This window comes from Dermochelys coriacea, chromosome 4 (assembly GCF_009764565.3).
Source record: "Dermochelys coriacea isolate rDerCor1 chromosome 4, rDerCor1.pri.v4, whole genome shotgun sequence".
Lineage (NCBI taxonomy): Eukaryota > Metazoa > Chordata > Testudines > Dermochelyidae > Dermochelys > Dermochelys coriacea.
The window spans coordinates 143,308,301-143,331,107 of NC_050071.1; the positions used below are offsets into that span (position 1 = coordinate 143,308,301).

General features: G+C 50.0%; 1 protein-coding gene across 3 annotated transcripts in view; it reads left to right on the forward strand.

Moving 5' to 3' along the window:
- PAIP2B (poly(A) binding protein interacting protein 2B) overlaps window positions 1-22,807 on the forward strand; it is a 47,979-nt gene that overhangs the window by 20,301 nt on the left and 4,871 nt on the right. Inside the window, exons 2-3 of one of the 3 annotated variants that reach the window (XM_043512863.1) lie at window positions 7,562-7,687; window positions 13,050-13,202. In XM_043512863.1, coding sequence (XP_043368798.1) covers window positions 13,059-13,202 — 144 coding nt within the window. In that variant the 5' untranslated portion in view covers window positions 7,562-7,687; window positions 13,050-13,058. Of the gene's footprint in view, window positions 1-7,561; window positions 7,688-8,757; window positions 9,224-13,049; window positions 13,203-22,807 lie in introns of those variants that run through there. The other 2 variants (XM_043512862.1, XM_038398752.2) reach the window with 2 other exon arrangements.

A 22,807-nucleotide genomic window follows, 5' to 3' on the forward strand; every position in this document is an offset into this window, starting at 1 on the left:
AGACCCCAAGATCGGGGGCAATGGCTGGACTCCATGCAGGCTCCAAGAGAATCCAGGCATGGATTCCTAGTGAGGAAAGGGTGCTCGCTCGGATCTGAGACAGAGCGTCGCTGCTTAAACCAGAAAGAATGCCGTGCAGTTTCTTTGCATGCAGTCAGGAGGTGAGAATGCAGTGGCAGAGTTGCAACGCTGTGTCTGTTGAAATTCTGCTCTGGACTGTCAGATAAGTAACACATGGGCAGAGCTTACATTTAACCTGCGTAGTGTGGAGACTAAAATAGATACTCATCTGGAAGTGCTTCTCCAAAGCTGAACAAATGCTCGAAACCTGCCCCCATCTAGAACAAACCTGCAACGGTTGTAAGTGGAGGATAGGGAGGGTTCGGCTGTGGATCGTTGCTGCGTGTGAAATGCTGACCTGGGAGCGATCCAGGTTGGCGGCGGGCAAACTCCGCAGAGAAGCAGCTCTGCAGGCTCCTGCACGTCTGCTGAGCGATAGCACTCAGCCGGCAGAGTTGGAGAGGAGGAGAAGAACCGCTTTGGAAATGTTTGCCTAGCTAGACCATCAGAATCCGGAAGGATGAAGGGATGGCGGAGGAGCAAGGATAACACATCTCGGCATCAAGAAACCTGCAGCCGTTGGACTGAAAGGTAGAAAGGCTAGCACTCCATTCCTCCCATCATCTCGTCTTTTTCTTGCCCCATACGACTTTTCCTCGGAGGAGTATAGGTCTTATGCGGCTACCCCGATGGGTGCGAGCTAGTCTCCATCACGCTGTCACTGGCCTTTGTATGGGACAAAGTCCTCTCGCAAATCCTTAAGTTAACTTTGTCCATCCTGATCGGATGTGGGGCATATTCTGAGTGGCCTCCTGATGGGATGGTCTGGGGTGACAGCACAGCACTGGCCTGCGGGACCAGCTGGCTTCTATTCCCTGCTGTGCCACAGACATGCGGATATCTACGCTGCATTTAAATCCTGCTGGCCGGGCTCGGCAAGGGGCTGTTTAATTGTGGGTAGTAGATGTTTGTAAATGGAGGGTCCCCGAGCGCAGGCTGCAGCTCAACCCAGACGTCTACACTGCAGTTAAACAGCCCTTAGCAAAAGTCATCTGCACAGGCCACAGTGGATGTTAGCAGTGCAGATGTACCCTAGCCTCTCCTTTCTTCATTCCTCCATCTGTAAACGGGAATACTAACCTGTAAAATCCTGGTCTTCAGTGAGACCAGGATTCGGCCCTATAGTTTATAAAGGGCTTTGAGATCCTTTGGTAATAAGTCTTTCCAAGTGCAAGCATTATTAGCACCTCAGAACACAACTGTGAGCTCTTCAGAACTGCCGGGATTGGGTGAGAAAGGGGGGGGGAAGGGTTGGCAGAGTCACGTCCTGATGCGGAAGGCACAGAGTTGGACTCGCCCTTGGCACACCAGCAATAGTATTAAGCTTTGGTATTAGAAACAATCCCACAGACTTGGTGTTGTGGGAAGAGGGCTGCTGCTTTCCTTTCCAGAAGAGTGCTGTGGTTTTATATCACACAAAGTGCTGCTGAAGCCAATAATGCTGTTGCTCTGTGGCCCTAAACGGTCTTTCTTCTCTCTCAGACGCTTGATGGCTACCTGCCATGCAGGCTGAATGCAGATCCCCTGAAGATTTCTAGTGCCCCAGCTGGTTCCGTTTATATCAGCGTTGCATGAGGAGACCTCTTCTAGAAGCACGACGGCAGGCAGGAGCTTTGCTGGTCTTCAGATGGACTTTCTTGGTGTGCTGGGCTCTCTCTGAATCAATCAGACCATGCTGGCAACCCGGCCGAATTCAGCTGTGTGCATGTGAAGCGGCTTGACAAGCAAGACCTGACACTGAGACCACAAGAAAGGAAATCCACTTTGGTATGACCGTAAGCAAGCCCTTGCAAGAGCAGCTACTGAAATGGCAAGAGTGGCTGGAGCTGGAAATCTGGTTTTGAGGGGACACGGATACCAGAAGATCAGACCGTTGATGAGAATTAAAAAGCCTGGCATTAGAGCTATGAGGCACCTTCTGTGAAACTGGAGCTGGATGCATGTGGGTAAGGACAGCAAGAGACTGTGAAGTAGAGCTCTGAAACACTGCAGTACGAGTGGCTGTACTTGGTGAACAATGTGAGCAAAGCGCCTGATATGTGATTGCATCTTAAGTCTGATGGGCGGGTGTTATGAAACCATTGGGCCAGATTCTGGCCTGGGTTACACCAGAGTACATATGGAGTATGGTTAAATGAAGTGCTCCAGATTTCACCAGTGTGACTTCAGACCAGTTATGGCCGGATAGATTTTTATAGTAAAATACTGTGAAGGTGGCAAAGACCTTTATGCAAGGCACTGTAGAGCAACGCTGCTGTGAACAGGACCTTTATTCTGCCGCAGGATGCTGGACTCTTCCATACGCTGCAGAATGGCAATTTTGAGACATGCTCATTTAGATTAAATGGAGGGTTTTTTGTGTGTGTTTTTTTTTTTTTTAAGAATTTGGTATGAAAATAAATATCATTCAGTACAGTTTCCTGTGTTTAGTTTGATGATGAATTCAGTTGATTTTGTTCTTCCTACATTTTTTAGGACAATGCTCACGTTTTCTGACCAAGCATCACTGCTTGTAGCGATTGTCAAGAGGGTGGGAAGCTGGTGGACTTTTCATCTACACAGGGCACAACTGGGCTTTCTGCATATAGGGGAAGGAAACTTGGGATTGTGTCATAAGCACACTCGCTGCATGTGGGGAAATGTTTGATGAAAAGGATCAGTTGCGAAGGAATCAGTGTTAACATTTAAATGCCATCTTTAATTCAGGATTAACATCCTGTTGAGATGAATGGGGCGATTCACCCCTCGAGCCATTGTTTCAGACTGTCTGCAGACTCAGGCAGGCAGCACTGCATCATTTTATATTTGGTCTTGTTTTCAGAGATGTCCCTGGACCATGTGAGGCCTAGAAATGTGTTTTCTTAAATTAAAATCTTACATTTAGAGAATTGTACTGTGAAGGATGGCCTAAAGTGAACTCTGAGGTAAATTCCATGGATATTGAGATCACAAGCTGTCAGACAAATGTTAACTAGCGGTTGGAACATTGCAGACATAAGTCAGAATTCTTACTTTCTTCCCAGGAGAGAGACAATGGGCAGCAACTAATGACTTTGACTTTTGTTGTGTAGCTAGCGTTGGGAAGGAACCCAGGAGTCTGAGGTGAAAACTTGGCCCCGATGAAGCCAATGGGAGTTTGCCATTGACCTCAGTGAAACCAGGGTTTCACCCCTGCTTCCCATTCCCTGCTCTGACATATACATACAGGCCAATTTTGAGTTGTACCGGGGGAAGCGAGTCAGTGGAGAATTTGCCCCCGCTAACTGACGCAGCTGTGTTACAATGAAGTCAGTGGATATCTGGTGAAAGGTGAGCTGCAAAGCTAAAACAGTCGGTGCAGGACCAGTGGCTCTGACCCTACACATAACTCTTTCCCTTCTGGCTATCTGTGCAGTATTTTTTTGGTGCCCGCACTGTGGTACGTTAGCAGTAAGCTTGCTGAAGGATGCAGTCCACTCATGTTCTTTACAGTTCCTGCTGCTTGTGTGAGCAGCAGCCTGCCTGCAGATCTAACGGCAAAGGCCCGGGTCAGCCAGTGACCGTGCCTTAGTGCTTTCCTGGCTTTCGGGGCCTTGGCTCTAGCTCAGTGAAATCCTGTGCAGTCAGAACAGCCTGGCTGGTATCCAGCACCATGCTAGCTCGCAGCATCTCTCACTCCCCCGTGCAGAAAACTGCTGTGGCCAAGGGCTGGGCACGGCTAGTGTCAGAAGGGCACATGATCGATCCAGCTGTTGGGCAGTGCAACGTTCCAAGTGCTCCAGGAGAAGTTGGCTGGGGGCTGGCGTCGATGCACAAGCAGAAGTGCATAACACTGACAGCAGGCAAGTGGCAGGCCCCACTGATTTGGTTGTCTTGCTACGCACACCCAGTAGGGATGACACAGTCATCTCCTGTTCACATATGTACAGCAGGAGGATTCACTGCAGAAGTCGGGAGTGAGGTGCGTCCCCAGTTGCAGGCACAGTATGAGCGATGCTTGTCAGCTGTGCTGGTAATAGTGCTTGTTGCAGTCCACACGGTGTCTGTGTGTTCCAGTTTTGAAGCTAGTGAACAGCCAGGACAAAAACATCTGTGTCAGGTGACTTAATTACTATGCTTCCTTACTCTGAAACCTATGCTTCCTTTGACTCCAAGGAACCAAAAGCCATATTGGCACATACAGCGCGAGGAAGTATCCTTGTGTGCTTGATACTGCACAGGTCTTGGGCTTCTACACACCGCTGCTGGTGATGTGCTACTTCACCATGGAAAGCATCCAGCTAGGAGGAGCGTTTGTGGTATGCTCCTACACTCTCAGGTGGATTTTGAACTTGTATCTCAGAAGGGACTACTGTTGGACCTCACTTTTGGAAACTTTCTCATGGAGGCACTGGGTGTCCATCGGCCACCAGGTGTTTCCTGCATCCAACCCTAGATCCTATCCGGCACTGTCTTTCTGCAGCTTTCACAGGGGTACTCTTGTCCTGTCTGTCAGACTTGGATTACAGAATTAGCTTTGTCATACCCTTTTCAGGCCTGCCTCAAGTACCCAGCAGCCAGTTCATCGAATGTGTGGCATTAGTCTCCAGCCATCCTATGAGACAGCCAGGGCAGTTCTGGTGTACACCGTGGTTTCTTTGTGGCATGCTCTTAGCTCCAGGATTCCTCCACTTGAGCTTCCAGCTGATGTCTAATTCAGCTTTGTCTGGTCTTATTGTTCCATCAGCAAGCAAGAGGGACTACACGATCTTACTGGGTGACTAAGCCCAGTTCCCATTGAAACATCATCTAGGCATTTTGCGAAGAGCAGGGCTATGCAGAAAAAACAATTTCTGGACCGACAGCTGCTGTGATTGTCCCTCTCTTTTCAGACTTAAATGTGGTGGTCTGGCCACGTCAGCAAATGTCTAGATGCCAGATTCTTGATGGGGCTGAAGATAGATGACCTATCAGAATCAAGTGCACATCTCTCTCCATTTGTTCTTTACCAACATCTGCTGTGTGTCTGTGGAGACTGATACATCTGATGTTACATGCAGACTAGTAGATATGTTGGTAAGCACCTTGGATGTGATTCAGGGCCAAATGGGTTTGTCTTATCGATGATATGGTCGGTAAGAGCTGTAACATGATCTTCATCCTCTTCAATGTACAGATAAGGGCTTGTTTGTTGACTTTGTCTCCTTGCTTCTTGTTAGGTCATAGCTTTTGCATATTCATAACATGAAGCTGTGTATGGTCATTTCTAACGCTAATACTGACCTGTGCATAAGTGTGTCTGACATCTAGAAATTAGCTTTTTAATTCAAAGGCTAGTACAGCATGTGTAGGTGATTTGCAAATTAAAACCTTCTACCAGGCTGACTGGATGCTACAATGTACGCACAAAAGTTTACCAATGGAGAAGCATCACGTTAAGAATTTCCATGCTTTACATCTACCTGCTATGCAGTACAGTCCGTAGGTACGGCGTCTACTGTGGCTGTGCGCAGCCTTCAGTGTGAGACTCATCTGATCAGTGAACTTCAACTGAAATATAAAAAACGATTTGTGAGATATTTGACAATTAAGAATATGCGACATGAAAACATTTCATGTTAGTATATTGCAAAATGTTGATCGTCGCCATTTTTGCCACCTGCTAAACAGCTTCATTGTTTTGAGGCGGGGGCAGAACTTGTCCATGCAAAACCAATAACAATCTTTTCATACATTATCATTTGGTTGCGTTGACCAATAAACATGGCAGTAAGTTTTGAAATGAACCAGAAACAAGGCAACATGACTACCGTGGAACTGTGCAAAAATGGCTCTCCTTTTGAGTACCATTATTTTATCTTGCCTGCAGGCTGATGGCAACATTGACAGCTCCATGTCAGACCTCATCTAAATATGCATAGTATAAGTTTTCAAATGATCTATGATGTTGGTGTGCAGAAGGTGGGCATGTTTAAGCTCCAAAAGTCTGGCCCGTTTTGGAGAACTGCATGCCTAAAGAGCTACCCTGAGCTCTATTCGCACGTGAACAGTGCACTTATCTGTGGTTAAGTGTGTCTGCACTGAGTTTCTCTGCAAAATCTAATAACAGCAAGGATGGGAGTCTGAGTGTAGCGTGATGGCTGCTGTCTTGTTTTAACTGCAACCCTAACTCCGCCACTGACTTTCTGTGTGGCCTTGGGCAATCTGTCTCGTTGTCCCATCTGTAACGTGGTGATACTTAGCTACAGTACTTCTTGGTTAGAAACAAAAAAAATAAAACCAAGCCCTGCCCCAAGGACTTAGTTTCAACATAAGAGATAGAGACGACATGAAAGAAAGAAACAATGAGACCGCTTTGGTCAGCATGACAGGTGGTGGTCCGAGCACAGCAGCAGTTTAACTGTTGTCAGTTTTGTGCAAGCATCGTGGCAGAGGAGTTTTGAAGGAGGACAATACATTAGGTTGCAGATGTTCATGGGAGCTCCTTCCTGCATGAGGGGCAGCCTGGGGGAAAGCATGAGGATGTGAAAATTTGACAAGTGTGTGCTGGAGACTGGTATTGATGAGGATCAACAGCTTGGTAGCAACTGAGATAGGTAGGTGGGGATTGGCTGTGAAGGGCCTTGAAAGTGAAGACCAGCAGTTAGTTTGTGCTCAGCAAGGGGAGCCAGTGGAGGGCTGTGAAGAGAGGTGACGTGGTCAAAGCGTCGAGCTAGGAAAGATCTAGCAGCAGCCTTTGATTAGGTATCGGGAGCTGATTGCTGGTGGGTTAAACCTGAAGCAGGAGGGTTTGTGTCTGCCAAAACTTTTGGGATTTTTGTTCTTCTTCTGTATCCTAGAAGATCAATAGAGAACTCTGAAGAGCTCTGTACGAGTGTGTAGTGTTCTTGGGAGACATGAACCGTTACTGTAAAGGCAATCCGCAAAGGGTATTCTAGAACAGAGGTTTGTCCCTCTGTTGGCACAGGGGCTGGAGGGTGCCGGAGTTGATCTGTTTTCTGCCTTATAAATACCAGGATTGTCAGCTCCATCCTTGCAGGGCTTTGTTGGAGGGCGTCTCTGGAGAGCACGCTGCGTGAAGGGGCAGAGTGCTGAATCTGTAACTTCAGTAGCTAATTGGCAGTTTGGAGAAAGGATATCTGTGTTAAACAGTCTGACTAAAAGTCCTTCACTGAAAGGCCACCTCCAGCTGCGAAAAGGGTACCTGATCCATCAGGAGGGCAGTCCGTGGCAGTCGGCCATGATGCTGGCCACATTGCTCCTTGTGTACCCTTGGACATGAACTGACCTGCCTGAACCACGCCCGCCCAATGAGCCATTGGCTGGGAGGACTTTGTCTCATGGCATTCAGTGCTTAGAGAACTAGTGAAACAGAGCCCTGGCAATCACCACAGAACGTCCCTTGCTAGGACCTGGATTTCCAAAGTGGAAAGACCAAGCAGGTCATGAAGAAGGTATAGTTCACTTTCTGCCTCCGCTGCAGGTCACCTTTACAAACAAACAGCTGTCTTCTTCCATCTGGCCTGTATGGTCCACATCTGTAGCCTGGTTGAGATGCCCTCTTGAGTGACTCCGGCACGGTGGAAGGAAAAGAGAAGTACAGCCATAAATATGTGAGAAAGGGAGACAGCCGAGGTGTACTGTCGGGCATGGCCCCATAACTCAGTAACTAGCTGTCTCCGGTATCAGGTTTAAAATGACACCATGGGTCCAGGCCCAAACTCAGAAGAGGCCCCGGCACCTGGACCATGGCCCCGCTCAGCCCCCCCCTACTCGGTCTCTTCCCCTGAGGTCCCGCTCACTCCTCTCCGCCCTTCCCTCCCCCTTGGGGAACGAGGCTGAGCAGGGGCGGGGGCTCAGGGTAGCGCATGGGTGTGGAAGGGGGGGCAGAGCCTCAGGGTGGGCACAGGTGAAGCGCAACGCGTGGGGCCCACAAAAGATTAATCCCCTAGCTGTCTCGCTGGCTACATCTTGCTTTTCTCCAATTCAAAGTTCCCAGCCTTTGCTGAGCCTCTGCTCCGGGCCTGGTGTTGTCCCTCCCACGGTGTACCTCTCAGGGCTCAGTGTTTTTCCTCGATTTCTCTGTAGACAGTTCTTTCTCCCTCCTGACTGGTGGTGTTGCTTAGCAGGGTAGCACTCCTTTCCCCAGCCCCAGCGCTGGAGGAGTGATGATGCAGATAGCGGGTCCTGTCATGTGGTGTGAGCTCACATTTGGGTCTCAAGTGCCTGGCAAAGTGATGGAGGAATCCTTCTGCCGCTGGGAAACAGCTGCAAAGCTCTGCTCGGCGTGGGTCGAGCTGAACTGAGGGAGCAGGCCTGGGATTACACCTAGCACAGCTGATCGACGCTGTCAGGTGTGGGTGGATGGCAGAGGTTGCCTTTTGTTTCATTTTATTTTTGGGGCACTTGATTTTTGTGCTGCAACTTTAATTGTCCCAATCTCTGCAGTTACTGGTACAGCTCCTCCTGGCTCACACCTGGTGCAAACCTCAGTACCAGCTTAAGATCAGTGTCTCTGCCACATCCCTGTGTTTGCATAGGAGGGTATACTCTGGATAGTGTTAAGGAACAGTAATCCCTGCCAGTTCTTTAAAACTGCATGCGCTGTTGCAACTGAGGGGTTGGTTTTGCCTGTGTAAACATCCTTGTTTTCTCAGCGGAGCAAAGAAATAAGGGCTAGGTTGGATTTCTTAAAGGGAGGAAAACTCTATTGTGTTCTAAAACTTCAGCATCCTCTTGCCCCCACCCTGCCTCTGTAATCTTCCCCTCGACCCTCTGCTCCACAACTCTTTTCCTACCTTCTCCCCCACCTTCCCTCCAGGCTTTGAGTGATGCCCGGTTCGGAAGCTTGCCCTAGCAAGGAAGAGGACGCCACCCTATTAACTTTTGCAGCATTTAAGCAGTCATTTTAAAAACAAAAACGTCTTCAGCTTTTCTGGTTGTGCTAAACCTTCCAAATGGGACCTGGTGCGGTCTTCCAGAGTCTGCAGACAGACAGTTCCAGGGCCCCTGCTGCTGCTGCTATTCTGCCCTACAGATGCAACATTAAGATTCTGGTCAGTTTCCGCTACTGTTGAGAACCCTGTAGACCAGCAGAAAAGCTGATTCCTGCTACTGCTTGGGGACAAATGGAACAGCAGCAGAGGTATTCATGGAGAGGGAAAAAGAAAAGGAGTACTTGTGGCACCTTAGAGACTAACAAATTAATTTGAGCATAAGCTTTCGTGAGCGACAGCTCACTTCATCGGATGCATTTGGTGGAAAATACAGTGGGGATTTATATACATGCACAAGAACATGAAACAATGGGTGTTACCATACACACTGTAAGGAGAGTGATCACTTAGATGAGCTATTACCAGCAGGTAGGGAGGGTGGGGGGAAGGAAGAAAACCTTTTGTGATGATCAAGGTGGGCCATTTCTAGCAGTTGACAAGAACCTCTGAGGAACAGTGCGGGGGGGGGGGAATAGTTTCTTTGTGTAATGACCCATCCACTCCCAGTCTCTATTCAAGCCTAAGTTAATTGTATCCAGTTTGCAAATTAATTCCAATTCAGCAGAGGCTGATGGAATAACCAGTCAGGATCTAGGGTAGAAATCCCAGCAGCAGGGGAGGTGGGCTTCTCAGCCCCCACACAGCCTTATGCTTTGGATCCACCTCTGTCTAGTTCTCTAGCAAATAATGATGATGGGTAAGTATTTCAGGCCTTGTTCTCCTACAGGAAATGTGGCTTCTTCCCCTCCTCCCCCAAAGTACGTGTGCTAAATGAGTATTGCAGAATTCCAGCTGCTGTGGGAAGCGTGGGGTGGGGAGGAGACTGTGTCAGTCTGCTGCCCAGAATCCAGATCTGAAGCCAGCTGTGATCCAGATTCCAAAAGGAGAGAACATTTCAGCATGGTTGTGGGCAGGGACAGGGTGCTGTGGAATGAGACCTATTTTGGATGTGGCCAGAAAAGTGCAGGGGGTCGAGTCAAATAAGACTCATCACACTTTTCCTCTGCCTTGCGAGATGGCATCTGTCAGAGTTGGAGCTACCCAAAACCCCAGGGAAGACTAAACATCCACAGACACATTGTAACTAATTTGTGGGGTTTGATTTTTAATAGTATTTTACACTTTTATATAACCTGCTACATCTCACATTCTCTCTTTCCATGGTTTCCCCTCCATTCACAGTAGAAATTTAGATAGATGTGTTTCGCCTCATGCAATTTAGCATGTCTCATGATATTTGTAGTTATTAAAGCTCCAGCTTTTGGAGTCATGGGAATGTGTGTCTCAGCTTTTGTGTAAAAAGTTTCTAGCTCTCATGGTTATAGGTAGTGGTGAGCTGGAGCTGGTTCGCCAGAACCGATGGTTTAAATTTAAAAGCCCTTTTAGAACCGGTTGTTCCGCGAGAGACAACCAGTTCTAAAAGGGCTTCTAAATTTAACCGGCCAAAAGTGGCACCTTAGGCACCGACTCCAGGGGTGCTCCAGCCCTGGAGCACCCAAGGGGAAACTTTGGTGGGTGCAGAGGACCCACCGGCAGCTCCCGCCCCACCCCCGGCCCCAGTTCACCTCCACTCCGCCTCCTCCCCTGAACGCGCCGCCCCGCTCTGCTTCTCCGCCCCCCCCCAGGCTTCCCGCGAATCAGCTGTTCGTGTGGGAAGCCGGGGGGTTGAGAAGCAGGCGGTGGCTTCACACTCAGGCCCAGGGAGGCAGAGCGGAGGTGAGCTGGGGCAGGGGGGCGCGAGGAGGGCTGCCTGCGCTGCAGCAGGTAACCCGGGGGGGCACTCAGGGAACCGCTCCCCGCCCCAGCTCACCTCTGCCACCCTCGGCCTGAGTGTGAAGCTGCTGCCTGCTTCTCAGCCCTCCCCGGGTTCCCGCCGAAGAGCTGATTCATGGGAAGCAGGGCAGGGCAGCGCGTTCAGGGGAGGAGGCGGAGCAGAGGTGAGTTGGGGCCGGGTGCGGGGCGGGGAGCTGCGGTGGGGCTCTGCACCCACCAATTTTCCCTGTGGGGGCTCCAGCCCCGGAGCACCCAGGGTCGGCGCCTAAGGCACCACTTTTGATGTGATCAGTGGGGGAGTGACTGCTCCCCCTGCTTCCCCCCAGCTACGCTCCCCCGCCCCTAGGAGCCAGAGGGACCTGCCGGATGCTTCCTGGGAGCTGCCCTAGGTAAGCACCACCGGGACTCCCCATCTCGCCCCTCGGCAGGTCCCTCTGGCTCTTAGGGTGGGGTGGGCACCCACTATGGTGGCCCATGAGACCTTCCTGCCCAGTTCTGGGGGCAGTCAGGGGAGGGTGGATGAGGCAGGGCTCCTGGGGGGTGCGTCAAGGAACGCGGGGGGTTGGATGGGGCAGGAGTCCTGGGGGGCGGGTGGGCAACGACCCCCTTGTGGGCGAGGAGGGAACCCGTTATTAAGATTTTGGCAGCTTATCACTGGTTATAGGAGACGGCTTAAAAACCTAACCCAGGTGCATCCTGACAGCTGAGAAACCAGAAGGTTGAGGGGGAAAAACACCTATTTTAAAAAGTCTCATGACTTTTAAGTTATTCTCAGAATTTCTGCAGGTCTGAGTCGTGGTTTTTGCTGTTGGTTGTTTTTTTTTTTTGTTAAGTGCGTGGGCTGGTGATATTGATTCTAGGGATGGGACTGTAAATGAGCCGGTTTGCAACTATCCTGGACATTAGAAATGAACTTGCCTATTCAGTCATGTAACCTCCCCTTTCCAGTCGGGAAAGGCCAGTACTGCCCCATGGAATCTATTTCATTAGTAAAGGCAAGAAGGTTAAGTTTGGTGTGTTTGCCCCCTTAAGGTTTGCCATTAAATATTAGCCTGCGTCTATTGTACCTCCTGCATGGCGAACTGGTTAAATAGGAATCGGATGTGGGGCAACGTGGAGGAGTTAACATGAAGAGAATTTGAAACTTGAACTCCTGAGCATTCCTGCGTTTAAACGTTCAAAGAGCATATTTCGTTTTTACTTTCTAAGTCGGCTAAAGAGGATGGGGTGGGAAAGCCCAGGGCTGGGAATCTGAGATCTGGTTTCTGTTCTAAGCCCTGTTGCTGACTCTGTGTGGCCCTAGGCGAGTCACTAAGGTCAGGGCTACGCTACAAAGTTTTCAGTGGAGCTATGTCAGCCAGGTGTGTAAAACGACACTCCCCGGTGACATGCTAAGCTGGCAAACCCCCAGTGTACACGCAGCTGTGCAGATGAGAGCTTTGGTCAGCATCGCTGCTGCTGCTTGGGGAGGTGCGGTTACTGTGCTGGCAGAACTTCCCCTGCGGGCAGCATGCACTGCGGCCACATGAGGTACTTCGATAGAAAGATGAAGCCTTAATTAAATGAATGTGAATGCTGATAGATCCCTAAGGATCTCCTGGGCACTGCACATCCATCCCCCAGGAGAGGAGAGCATGCTGGAATAATAAGACAAGTCACAGGTGCTATACACCTGGTGGAAACTCTCATCTTGTGGGATCGGACAACACCGATCATCCTCAATAAGCTTGGCAGGTTTGCTGCCCGGTGGGGCGACACCCAAGCACTGCACACATACCTTCTTTCTAGCTCTGGGGTTGAGTCATGCGATGGTGTGGAAGTCCTGAACTACCTGAAAGGGGGTTCCAAAGAGGATGGATCTGGAATGTTCTCAGTGGTAGCAGATGACAGAACAAGGAGCAATGGTCTCAAGTTGCAGTGGGGGAGGTTTAGGTTGGATATTAGTAAAACTTTTTCACTAGGAGGGGTGAAGCCATGGAATGGGTTACCCAGGGAGTTGGTGGAATCTCCATCCTTAAAGGTTTTTAAGGTCAGGCTTGAAAAAGCTTTGGCTGGGATGATTTAGTTGGGGATTGGCCCTGCTTTGAGCAGGGGGTTGGACTAGATGACCTCCTGAGGTCCCTTCCAACCCTGATATTTTATAATTCTATTCGTGGCCTGTCGCTTCCCTCCTTTTGACACTCCCCGTTTTCCCCTCCCCACAGAACCAGTATGAATGGTTCCAACGTTGCCAATACGACGACGTCCAACGCAAAATCGAAAGACGAGCAGGTTGTGAACGGGCACGATGAGAAGGAGAACAACCCTTTCGCAGAGTACATGTGGATGGAGAACGAAGAGGATTTCAACAGACAGGTGAGAGGGAGGCAGCTGGCTCCATATCTCTCTGCAGCCCTCACTCCTGAACCAAATCACACTTCCAACTGGGTATGCAAACGGGCGGGGGATGAGTGGGAGAGGGATAACCTGTTCCAGTTCTCCCCACCCTCCCATCCCCCAATAACATCTGGCCACGGTGACAGAAAGGACATGCCCTTCCCCCAAACTTTGCTCTGAATTTTAGGCAAGTCAGTTCCTCCCTGCCCAGTTTGGAAAAATCAGGCCTGAGTTGGGCATCCAAAAATGGACGTGCCCCAAATCACCGGTCACTTCCAACAGTATTGTGCATAGGGAAGGAGTTAATGACTTGAACGGCAGGTGCTTGCCAATAGGTGGGCTCGAGATGGTCGCAGTGTTGTTGCAATAACCTTAGAAGCTGTTTGCTCTGAATTTTAGCAAATGGCATCTGAGCAGAGGAAACCTTGGTAGGAGAGAGTTAATGGTCTGCAAAATACTTGATAAATGATGATCCAAACTTTGCGTGACTCTCGTGTCCCATGAGAAGCTTGTAACATGTTGCTTCGAAGCTTGTGACTTGGATGATGATGAGGTGGGAGCACTACAGGGCTTGGTTTTTAGGCAGTCTCCCCATTCCCAACACACAATCTTATCCCCTTGCTTCTTCCCTGACCTTGCATAGATTTCGTCCCGCTGCCAAGCCTGTGCGATGTGGCAGGGGAAAGCAGAAGGGAACAGCACACGCCTCTAGCTGGAGGAAATGTAGACTCTGCTTGAGCTGGGTGGGGAATGAGCTCGCTCGCCGCTGGCCGTTCCATTGGCTGAGCAAGCGCCGGCTATGGGCAGGAAACCTGAAACTTTCCAGGCGGACAAAGGCCTGCTGCTTTCCTGAAGTTCCCCGCTCACTCGGTATCCTCAGTGTACCTGTGTGGTGGGGGATTGTTCCAGCTGAGGGCAGGAGCGATTGGATGGAGGCCATGCTTCCCTCCCCTTCCCCAACGCCCCAAAAGAGGAACTTCCTCAGTCTTTAATCTTCTCATCAGAAAATCTCCATCTGGTAATGTTTAAGCTTGTTCCCATGGGAGCAAACCCCAGCCTCCAGGGCTCACAATAACCCTTCGGCGCAGAGCCGTAGTCCTGTCACGCCAATTATGCAACAGTCTTTACTGAATTATGGTTCACATTTTGTTTTGTTTTTAAATTGCAACTAGACACAGCCGCCGCCCACGAGCAGCTGCAGGGGCAGGACTGTGTTAGACTAATTAGAGGGAATATTTGCAAAGTGCTCAGCTGCTGGAAGCGCTCATAAGCAGTGTTTTTAAATTGAGTCCAGTTTGCCTCTTTTCCCCTGAAGGGAGCATGCTATGGATGGAGGCAGAGAGGGGGTGCTAAGGGGCAATAGATAGGAGTCATGGGGTGAGGAATGAAACTCCAGGGTGAAAGCTGGGGATCTGTTTGACTGTGGAATTGCTTGGGACTCTTCAGTGAGATTGCAAAGGGAAACCAGTCTGTGCCTTCCTGCTTTGCCAGCCTCAGCTCTTTGACTAGACAGGCTTTGAATCTGGAGCTGTCCCAATGATCTAAGCCGGACGGGAGGTGCATGCGTGGGGTTATAGTAGCCAGACCATATAACTTGTATTGCAGGAGCACCTCAAGGCACAGGGCGGGACCAGGATTTCCAGAGCTGCCAGGTGTTGTCCATTGTAGATGGGACATCTGCGTTACAGCCTTGACAATGGCGAGATCAGGCTTCTGTCCCTGGGAGTGTGTATTCCAGCCTGCAGGGCTTGATGCACCCGCGGGGAGTAGAAACCGGTCCCGGGGGCATAAGAAGCTCAGCCAGCTTTTTCGGGACAGTCTGAGGTTTCACTGAATGGCTTCTAGTCCTGATGCTTGTCAGGGGGACAGCACTGGATTGGGTCACAGACTCGGGTGAACCATAGATGGGAACCCATGTCATCCGAGGCAGAGGTAACTTTGAGCCCATAACTGTGGGTCATGCCACTGCAGTGAGTGGAATTAGCCTGAGTTGGGCTTGGCCCTGTTTCCCACTGATAGTCTTATCCCTTCAAAAGGCTGTGTTAAGAGACCATCCCTTTCCCCCCCACCCCTCTTAATCCCTGTGGGGGTTGGAGGTCCAGGCAGCGACAGGACAGACCTGACTTGTGGTCAGCCCCAACTGGGTGACTTGTCCCTAGAGTTGGGGTTGAATCCTTCCCAGATTCACTTTCTCCCTCTTCCCTGCCAGTTTTTTGGAGTGTTTGTTTCCTCCATGCAGTGCTAGCCAAGCGGAGAAGTGTCTGGGTGTCTTCACAAGCCCCCAGGCTCCTTGCTATGCTCCTCCCTTATTTATTCCAGCAATGGGCCTTTTCTCATGGAAGGAAGGCTCCTGACCCAGAGAGCCTGCACATCACAGGGAGAAGAACAGGAAGCAATGGGCTCTGGTTGTAATGGAGAAAATGCAGGTTCGATACCGGAGGAAGCTAGAACAAGCAGTGAGGGGAGTCAGTGGAGTTGTAATGCCTGTGGGAAGGTGCGAAGGAAATTTTAAGAGCCCCTCAAATAAGGCACATTTTTAAGTGAGGGCAGTTAATCACTAGAACAACTTCCCACGGCCTATGGTGGATTCTCCATCGCTGGCAACCTTTAAATCAAGATTGGATGATTTTCTAAAAAATCTGCTCCAATTCATACAGGAATGAATGTGTCACACGGGAGGGCAGGCTAGGATTAACAGCGATCCCCTTAGAGCCTGTGAGTCTCCGAGCTCAGACTGTCCTGACTGGATAGTGTAATCGTGCGAGCCCTGTCTACACTCCTGGCTTAGCACCAGGACATCTGCTGGCTACAGGTACGGATTCTGCTAGTGTGGCTACTCCCATTCACATCTGGGCGTTGTCGGCACCAGGTTTGGCTGGTTTCCTTGTAATACACCCCCCCGCCTCTACACGCAAGCACCTACAAGGGTGCCCAAGTGTGCCCAGCGCTGTTGCTCACAGCAAGGTGAAGTACTGTACTCCATGGGTGTCTCCCTCCCACCATGCAACCAACCCCCGTGTAGCTCGGGAGAAAGCACTGGCATCTCCATGACCAACTCGGCTGTATGTCGGTTCCACAGCTCAGCTGCATCGTTCCAGTATCCACAGCAAAAATGCAAAGCCCTGAATGAATCTGCGAGGTTGCTGGAAGTGCAATTGGCTCAGCCTTCGGGGGCCATGCTCCTGCCTGGATCTGTAGCTCAGACTGGGTTAAGGCAGGGTTCTACCTACCGTGGCCAGTCTCAGACCCAGTACTGTGCATTCATCTGCGCATCCTCAGGAGATCCTGGATCCTTGGCATCCAGAGCAGGGCTTGACTTGCAATGGAAGGCTCTGAACGCCTGCATAAAGCAACCGGCAGGCATGGGGCGGCAGAGTTACATTGATGTGTATTTAAATGACAGGAAAGAGGAAGCAAGAAGGCTGCTCTAGGAATAAAAATGCACAAGGTGGGATGTACTGGAGTAGAGTCGGCTCGTTCGGGAGTGGGGAGTTTGGCAATCATCGAACCTCCTCCTCCTCATTATTTCTCCTCACCTCTGTTTCTCCTCATCTCAAGGACCTGAAGGGAGCCCACACTGTCCTCTTTCGCAGCCTCGTGCAGTCCAGTTGCTTAACCAGCTGATTTGGGGGACTAACCTGGATCTGATTATATTCATCTATCAGACAGCTACAGCAGCAGATGCCAGTCCTGTGCACACTGGGGGAAGCTCTGTGGCGATCAGTCACTGCTGAAATAAGTCTAAGTTAACATTCGTCAGACAATTTGCAATGAACATCTGGCAAAATACAGCAATATAGGGATGGCCAGACCCTGTTAGACCAGACCCTACCTAGTCCTGTTTATCCTGACTCCAGGGGCTTGTACCACTAGATGTTGCAGAGTAAGCTGCTAGAAACCCTGAGGTGACACCTAGGGAATGACCTGCCCCCAGGGGAGGTGTCCCAGAGTTGGCTTATAAGGCTAATGCGGAGACTTCATTTTAGCCTGCATTGCTGTAGAACGGGTCAACAACCTTTCGGAAGTGGTGTACCGAGTCTTCGTTTATTCACGCTAATTTAAGGTTTCACGTGCCAGTCATGCATTTTAACATTTTTAGAAGGTCTCTTTCTATAAGTCTTTAATATATAACTAAACGATTGTTGTATGTAAAGTAAATGAGGTTTTTAAAATGTTTAAGAAGCTTCATTTAAAATTAAATTAAAATGCAGAGCCCCCCGCGCAGCATAAGTGCCACTGAAAATCAGCTTGTGTGCCGCCTTTGGCACACATGCCATAGATTGCCTACCCATGCTGTAGAATAACCTTAAGATCAGAGAAGTCTCTGATCAGCTGTTACAGTTGAAGGGCTCTGTACTGTGGGGAAATTAATCTCAGTCCTGAGCTGAGAGGAGGAGCTGGTCTGTAGGATTCAGGCCAGATCACATATTTAAGTGTTGGGTTTTTTTTGCTTCAGGCTTGGGCTGGGCTTGGCTCTGTCTCCTGTCAGATGCTTCCAACGCAGGCCTCTGGCTTGCAGTTTCACAAGGGCTTGCTAAACGCCGTTGTAATTGCAAGATCAAGGAATGGCTCTTTCCAGACACAGCAGACCCTGCTCCCTGTGGCCTGGAGTGAGTCAGGGTTTCTACTGGGGCAGAGAGGTAAGTGCCTCCCCCTGCCTTCATAATCTTTGCCAAGCCTCTGTTGGATGGGGAATAGTCTGAGGCTTTTTAGGAAGAACTTTGTAACTAAATTGGCCATGTGGCTCTGAAGTAGCTAGGGTGTGGCTGGAGTCCAGTTAAAGACCCTGTGGCACATTTGCTTCCCTGATGAATTGCCTGCTTGGTGCAATAGGTTATAAGTAGGGTCCTACAAATTCACGGCCATGAAAAACACACAATGGACTGTGAAATCTGATCTCCTCCATGAAATCTGGCTATTGTGGGGGCGCGGTATTGCCATCCTTATTTCTGCGCTGCCTTCAGAGCTGGGCAGCTGGAGAGCGCTGGCTGCTGGCTGGACACCCAGCTCTGAAGGCAGTGCCACTGCCAGCAGCAGCACAGAAGTGAGGGTGGCATGGTATGGGGGGGTATCATCACTTTTGGGGAGGAGCAGGGCTGGCCTTATGGGTGAGCGACGTGGATGACTGCCCAGGACACTGTGGACAGCAGGGTGCTGTGGTTACCCATCGATATACAGCCAGCCAAAGGCCCCTATAATCCCTGAGTGCTGGGGAGGAGCAGGGCTGGGGATGCCTTGGCTGGGGGCTCCGACCCTGCACCGGGCTCTAGCTGCTAGTCCTGGCTGGGCTGCGGAGGGATGGGAATTCCTCTTCTCCTGGAATGGGCCGTTCCCCGGGCCAGGTCAGACTCCTCCCTCCAGTTGTGGTGCAGAAGTAAGGGTGGCCTTGTGTTTAAGGCATGGGACTAAGAGCTGGGAACAGAACACACAATATCCCGGCTCTGTCACCAGTGTCCTATGTGGTCATGGGCAGGACACACTCTCTTGCTAGGCTCAGTTTATCCATCTGTGAAATGGGCTATTGGGCGTTTTGAATGCATTGCTTATGCCCTGATGTACTATGCAAGCCAAAAACCACAGTGCCTGCCCTGAAGGGCTTAGTCAGATAAGACAAGATGCGCTGGGAGGCTGAAGGAAGATGGCACTTCCGATGCCTTGTTTTGTTATCTTCTGGGATGCAGTGTTGTGATGGAGAAGGTTCTGGCTGACTGGGGGCAATTAGTCCCTGTGGGCCATGTGGAAGCAGCAAGTCTTTAGGAGGGATTCGATTGGGGGTGGGGAGCCAGGAATACTGGGACCACGAAGCCTTTCCATGTATGGGTGGACGGCAGGAGAAGACGCAAGCTGTGGTGATGGGATTCTGTTGCTCGCTTGCTGTGTCTCGCTAGAGTGTGGTCTGCTTGAGGGGGACTGTGTGCTGATCGTGGGGGTCTGCTACCCAAGGCTGAGAGCTCCGAAGGAGGCTCTAGCCTGCTGTCCTTAGATCCCTGATCTGTTTAGGATCCCTTGCCGGGGGGGAGGGGGCTGTTCAGGGAGAAGAGGGGTTTAAGAAACCAGCTCCTAAGCAACCAGAGGAGCTAGCAAACAGGACTTTTGCGCAGGAGTTTGAGGTGTGTGTGCGCATGCGAGAGGCACCTAACAAACATTCTCTAAACTTAGACTGAACACGTCTCTGAAGAACCTACTGAAGAACAAAAACAAAAAATCCTACAAGAGTAAAAAGAATGCTGGCAGAAGTCCAGCAGCAGAGCGGGGGCGGGGGAGGTATCCAGTTTATTGCGCTGAACGCTGCATGCATGATTGTGGCATACGTGTGCATTCAGTGAAGGTAGCTCCTGGCCTTCAGAGACCAACTATGGACTCTGGAGACCAGAGTGGTGGAACTGGAGGAGCGATGGAAGATAGAGAGGTGCACCGCGGAGACTTTCAGGGACGTGGCAGAACAGCCCCATCCCCACTCTGACAACCACTGGACTGTTGAGAAGGATGAACGTCTCAGAAGGAGAACATTAAGCTGGAATGGAGGAAAACAATCTCATAGTTGGGACCCTCCTTTCAGATGGTGTCACGGTGTTCTTGCATTGAGGATATCCCTCCAGAGGAGGGGACCCCAGTTATTGGGAAGAGACAGGTAATAGTCATGGGGGCTTTGGTTATTAGAAACATAGATAGCTGGGTTTGCGAAGGCCAGGAGAACCAAGTGGTGAATTGCCTACCAGGTGTGAAGGTTGCAGACCTCTTAAGACATCTGAACAAACTTGTTTGCAGTGCTTGGGAGGAGCCGCTTGTCATGGCCAAGACCAGACCAGGGTTCAAAAAAGAACTAGGTAAATTCATGGAGGATAGGTCCATCAATGGCTATTAGCCAGGATGGGCAGGTGGTCCCTAGCCTCTGTTTGCTGGAAGCTGGGAATGAGCGACGGGATGGATCACTTGATGATTACCTGTTCTGTTCATTCCTCTGGGGTACCTGGCATTGGCCACTGTCAGAAGACAAGATACTGGGCTAGATGGACCTTTAGTCTGACCCAGTAGGGCCATTCTTATGTTCTTATTGTACACATAGGTATCCATGACATAGGGAAAGGTGGTAGAGAGGTCATGGGAGACTAAATTTAGACTGCTAGGTAAGAGATGACCTAGGACCTCCATGGTACCAGTCTCTGAAATGCTTCCAGTTCTAGAGCAGAACAGCAGTATCTCACTGCATGGATGAGAGACATTGGTGTAGGGCGGAGGGTTTTAGGTTTATTAGGAACTGGGGGGCCTTTTGGGAAAGGGGGAGCTTACACAGGAAGGATGGGCTCCACCTAAACCAAAATGGAACCAAGTTGCTGGCATGTAAAATTAAAAAGGTCATTGAAGAGTTTTTTTAAACTAAGGGTTAGGGGAAAGCCAACAGGTAGGGAGGAGCATGCAGTTTGGGCATAGACTTTCTTTGGGGTGGGAAGTACTACATCCTAGTAAAGAGGGAGGATAGAAGTTGATAAGGTAGGAGCTGAAGAAAAACAGTCAGACCAAAAAAGAGTCCCATTCACTTATATCACATCAAGTCAGACAACTAAGTATTGACAAATTTATAAATGCTTGTATACAAATGCAATAAGACTAAATATTGACAGGTGAACTTGAGTGCCTGGTGTTAAATGAGGATATTGATATAATAGGCATCATAGAAACTTGGTGAAACAGTGGTAATCAATGGGACACAGTCATACCAAGGTACAAAATATATAGGAATAACAGTAGGTCGTGCTGGTGGGGAAGTGGCACTGTATGTGAAAGAAATCAGAGTCAAATACAGTAAAAATCTTAAATAAATCAAACTGTACCATGGAATCTCTAAGGATAGAAATTCCATGCTTAAACAGTAAGAACATAGAAGTAGGAATATACTACCGACCCCCTGACCAGGAGGGTGGGAATGATCAGAGAGGCTGGGAAAACAGAAAACCCAATATGATCTGGAAAAAGGGGTAAACAGCGAGCTGGCAAAATGTGCCGATGTTACAAAATTACTTAAGATAGTTAAGTCCAAAGCTGACAGTGAAGAGTAGCAAAGGGATCTCCCAAAACTGGGTGGCTGGGCTACAAAGTGGCAGATGAAATTCAATGGTGATAAATGAAAAGTAATGCACCTTGGAAAACATAATTCCAACTATACATATAAAATGAGGGGGTCTAAATTAGATGTTACTACTCAAGAAAAAGACCTTGGAGTCATGGTGGATAGTTCTCTGAAAACATCCACTCAGTGTTTCAATCCTTCTACCTCCTGATTTTGAATATCTTCAGTTATGTATTTTGTCCTCAATTCCTGCAGTGGCTGGTGGATCTCTGCTCTAGATCTCCAGCGAACCTCCACCATCTGGCTGTGTTGGAGAGCTTGAGCCCCAGTGGAGGAGTTCTCCCTTCTCCTGTGTGCACTCGGTAGGAGTAGCCTGCCACCACGTGTCGCCATAAACACACTGCTGGTGTGGTTTAACGAGTGTTTATGTACTCTTTGATTGAAAGCTCCAAGAGCAAACTCCAAGAGTCTCACTTCTTCTTCGCTGCACGCAGAGTGGGAATGTTTATCTGAGCTGCCCTGTGGGATGACACCAAAAGCGACAGGCTGAGCTACTTCTCCAGTGGGTTTTGTCACTTCTGTGCAAATCTAATATTCCGCTGAGCTGGCCTAGAGATAGATAGGGGCCTGAAAGGTAGTGTACCCACCACCCATAGTGTGCCCCTTGTGTCCAGGTGCGAAGCTGCAAAGGGAACTGCACCTCATGCTGACCGCCTGCCTCTCGCCTGGTCTTCCAGGTGTCCGCCGTCCAGCCAAGTCAAAAGTTCAGTCCCCTTCCCGGGTAACAGAAAGGTCCAAGTGAAAATCCTAACAAATCCAAGTAGTTGTTTTTCCTCTGCCCCTTGTGGGCCAAACTAATAGCTACTTCTGCAGCCGGATTGCCAATGCTGCCTGCCATCCGCAGGGTCTCTGGCAGTTTGCCCTGGAGTCACCCTGCTTCCCCTTAGGAGCCCCGTTTCAGGATTTCCCCCATAGGAGTCTACTCAGCTCCCCATGGATTTCTTCTCACTGACCTCTTCTTCCTTTCCCTTCCCAGAAGCTGGTTTCCCCCTCTAGGATGCTGTAGGCCAGCACCCCCAGAGCCTGATGACAGAAGCCGTGCCACTGTCCCCCTTGCTGGGGGACCCTGGCAGTTCTCTCTGGGTCTCACCCTGCACTCTGAGCCCTCATTCACAGAGGCCTGCTCTGTCTCCTGTGGGCTCCTTCCAGCCTACAGCAGCTGCCACTGATCACTCTAGAGAGATCCTTTGTGCCCCTCTTTATACAGCTTGAGCAGCCTCTATCTAGCTTAGCTGCTCCCTTACCAATTAGCTACAGGGCTGCCACTTGGAGCACTCGAGTGCTCCCAGGTGTTGCCCACAGGGTCGTCATGAGCCAGTTGGGCCCTCGTTCTCGTGAAGAGCCATTGGTCCCATGAGTGGTCCGTGTGGACTTCACTGCGGCACAGATAGAAGACAGGAGCGGCAGCCTGTACTCCACTGAGCTGTGGGTCCTTATTGCCTTTTGAGAATCAGGC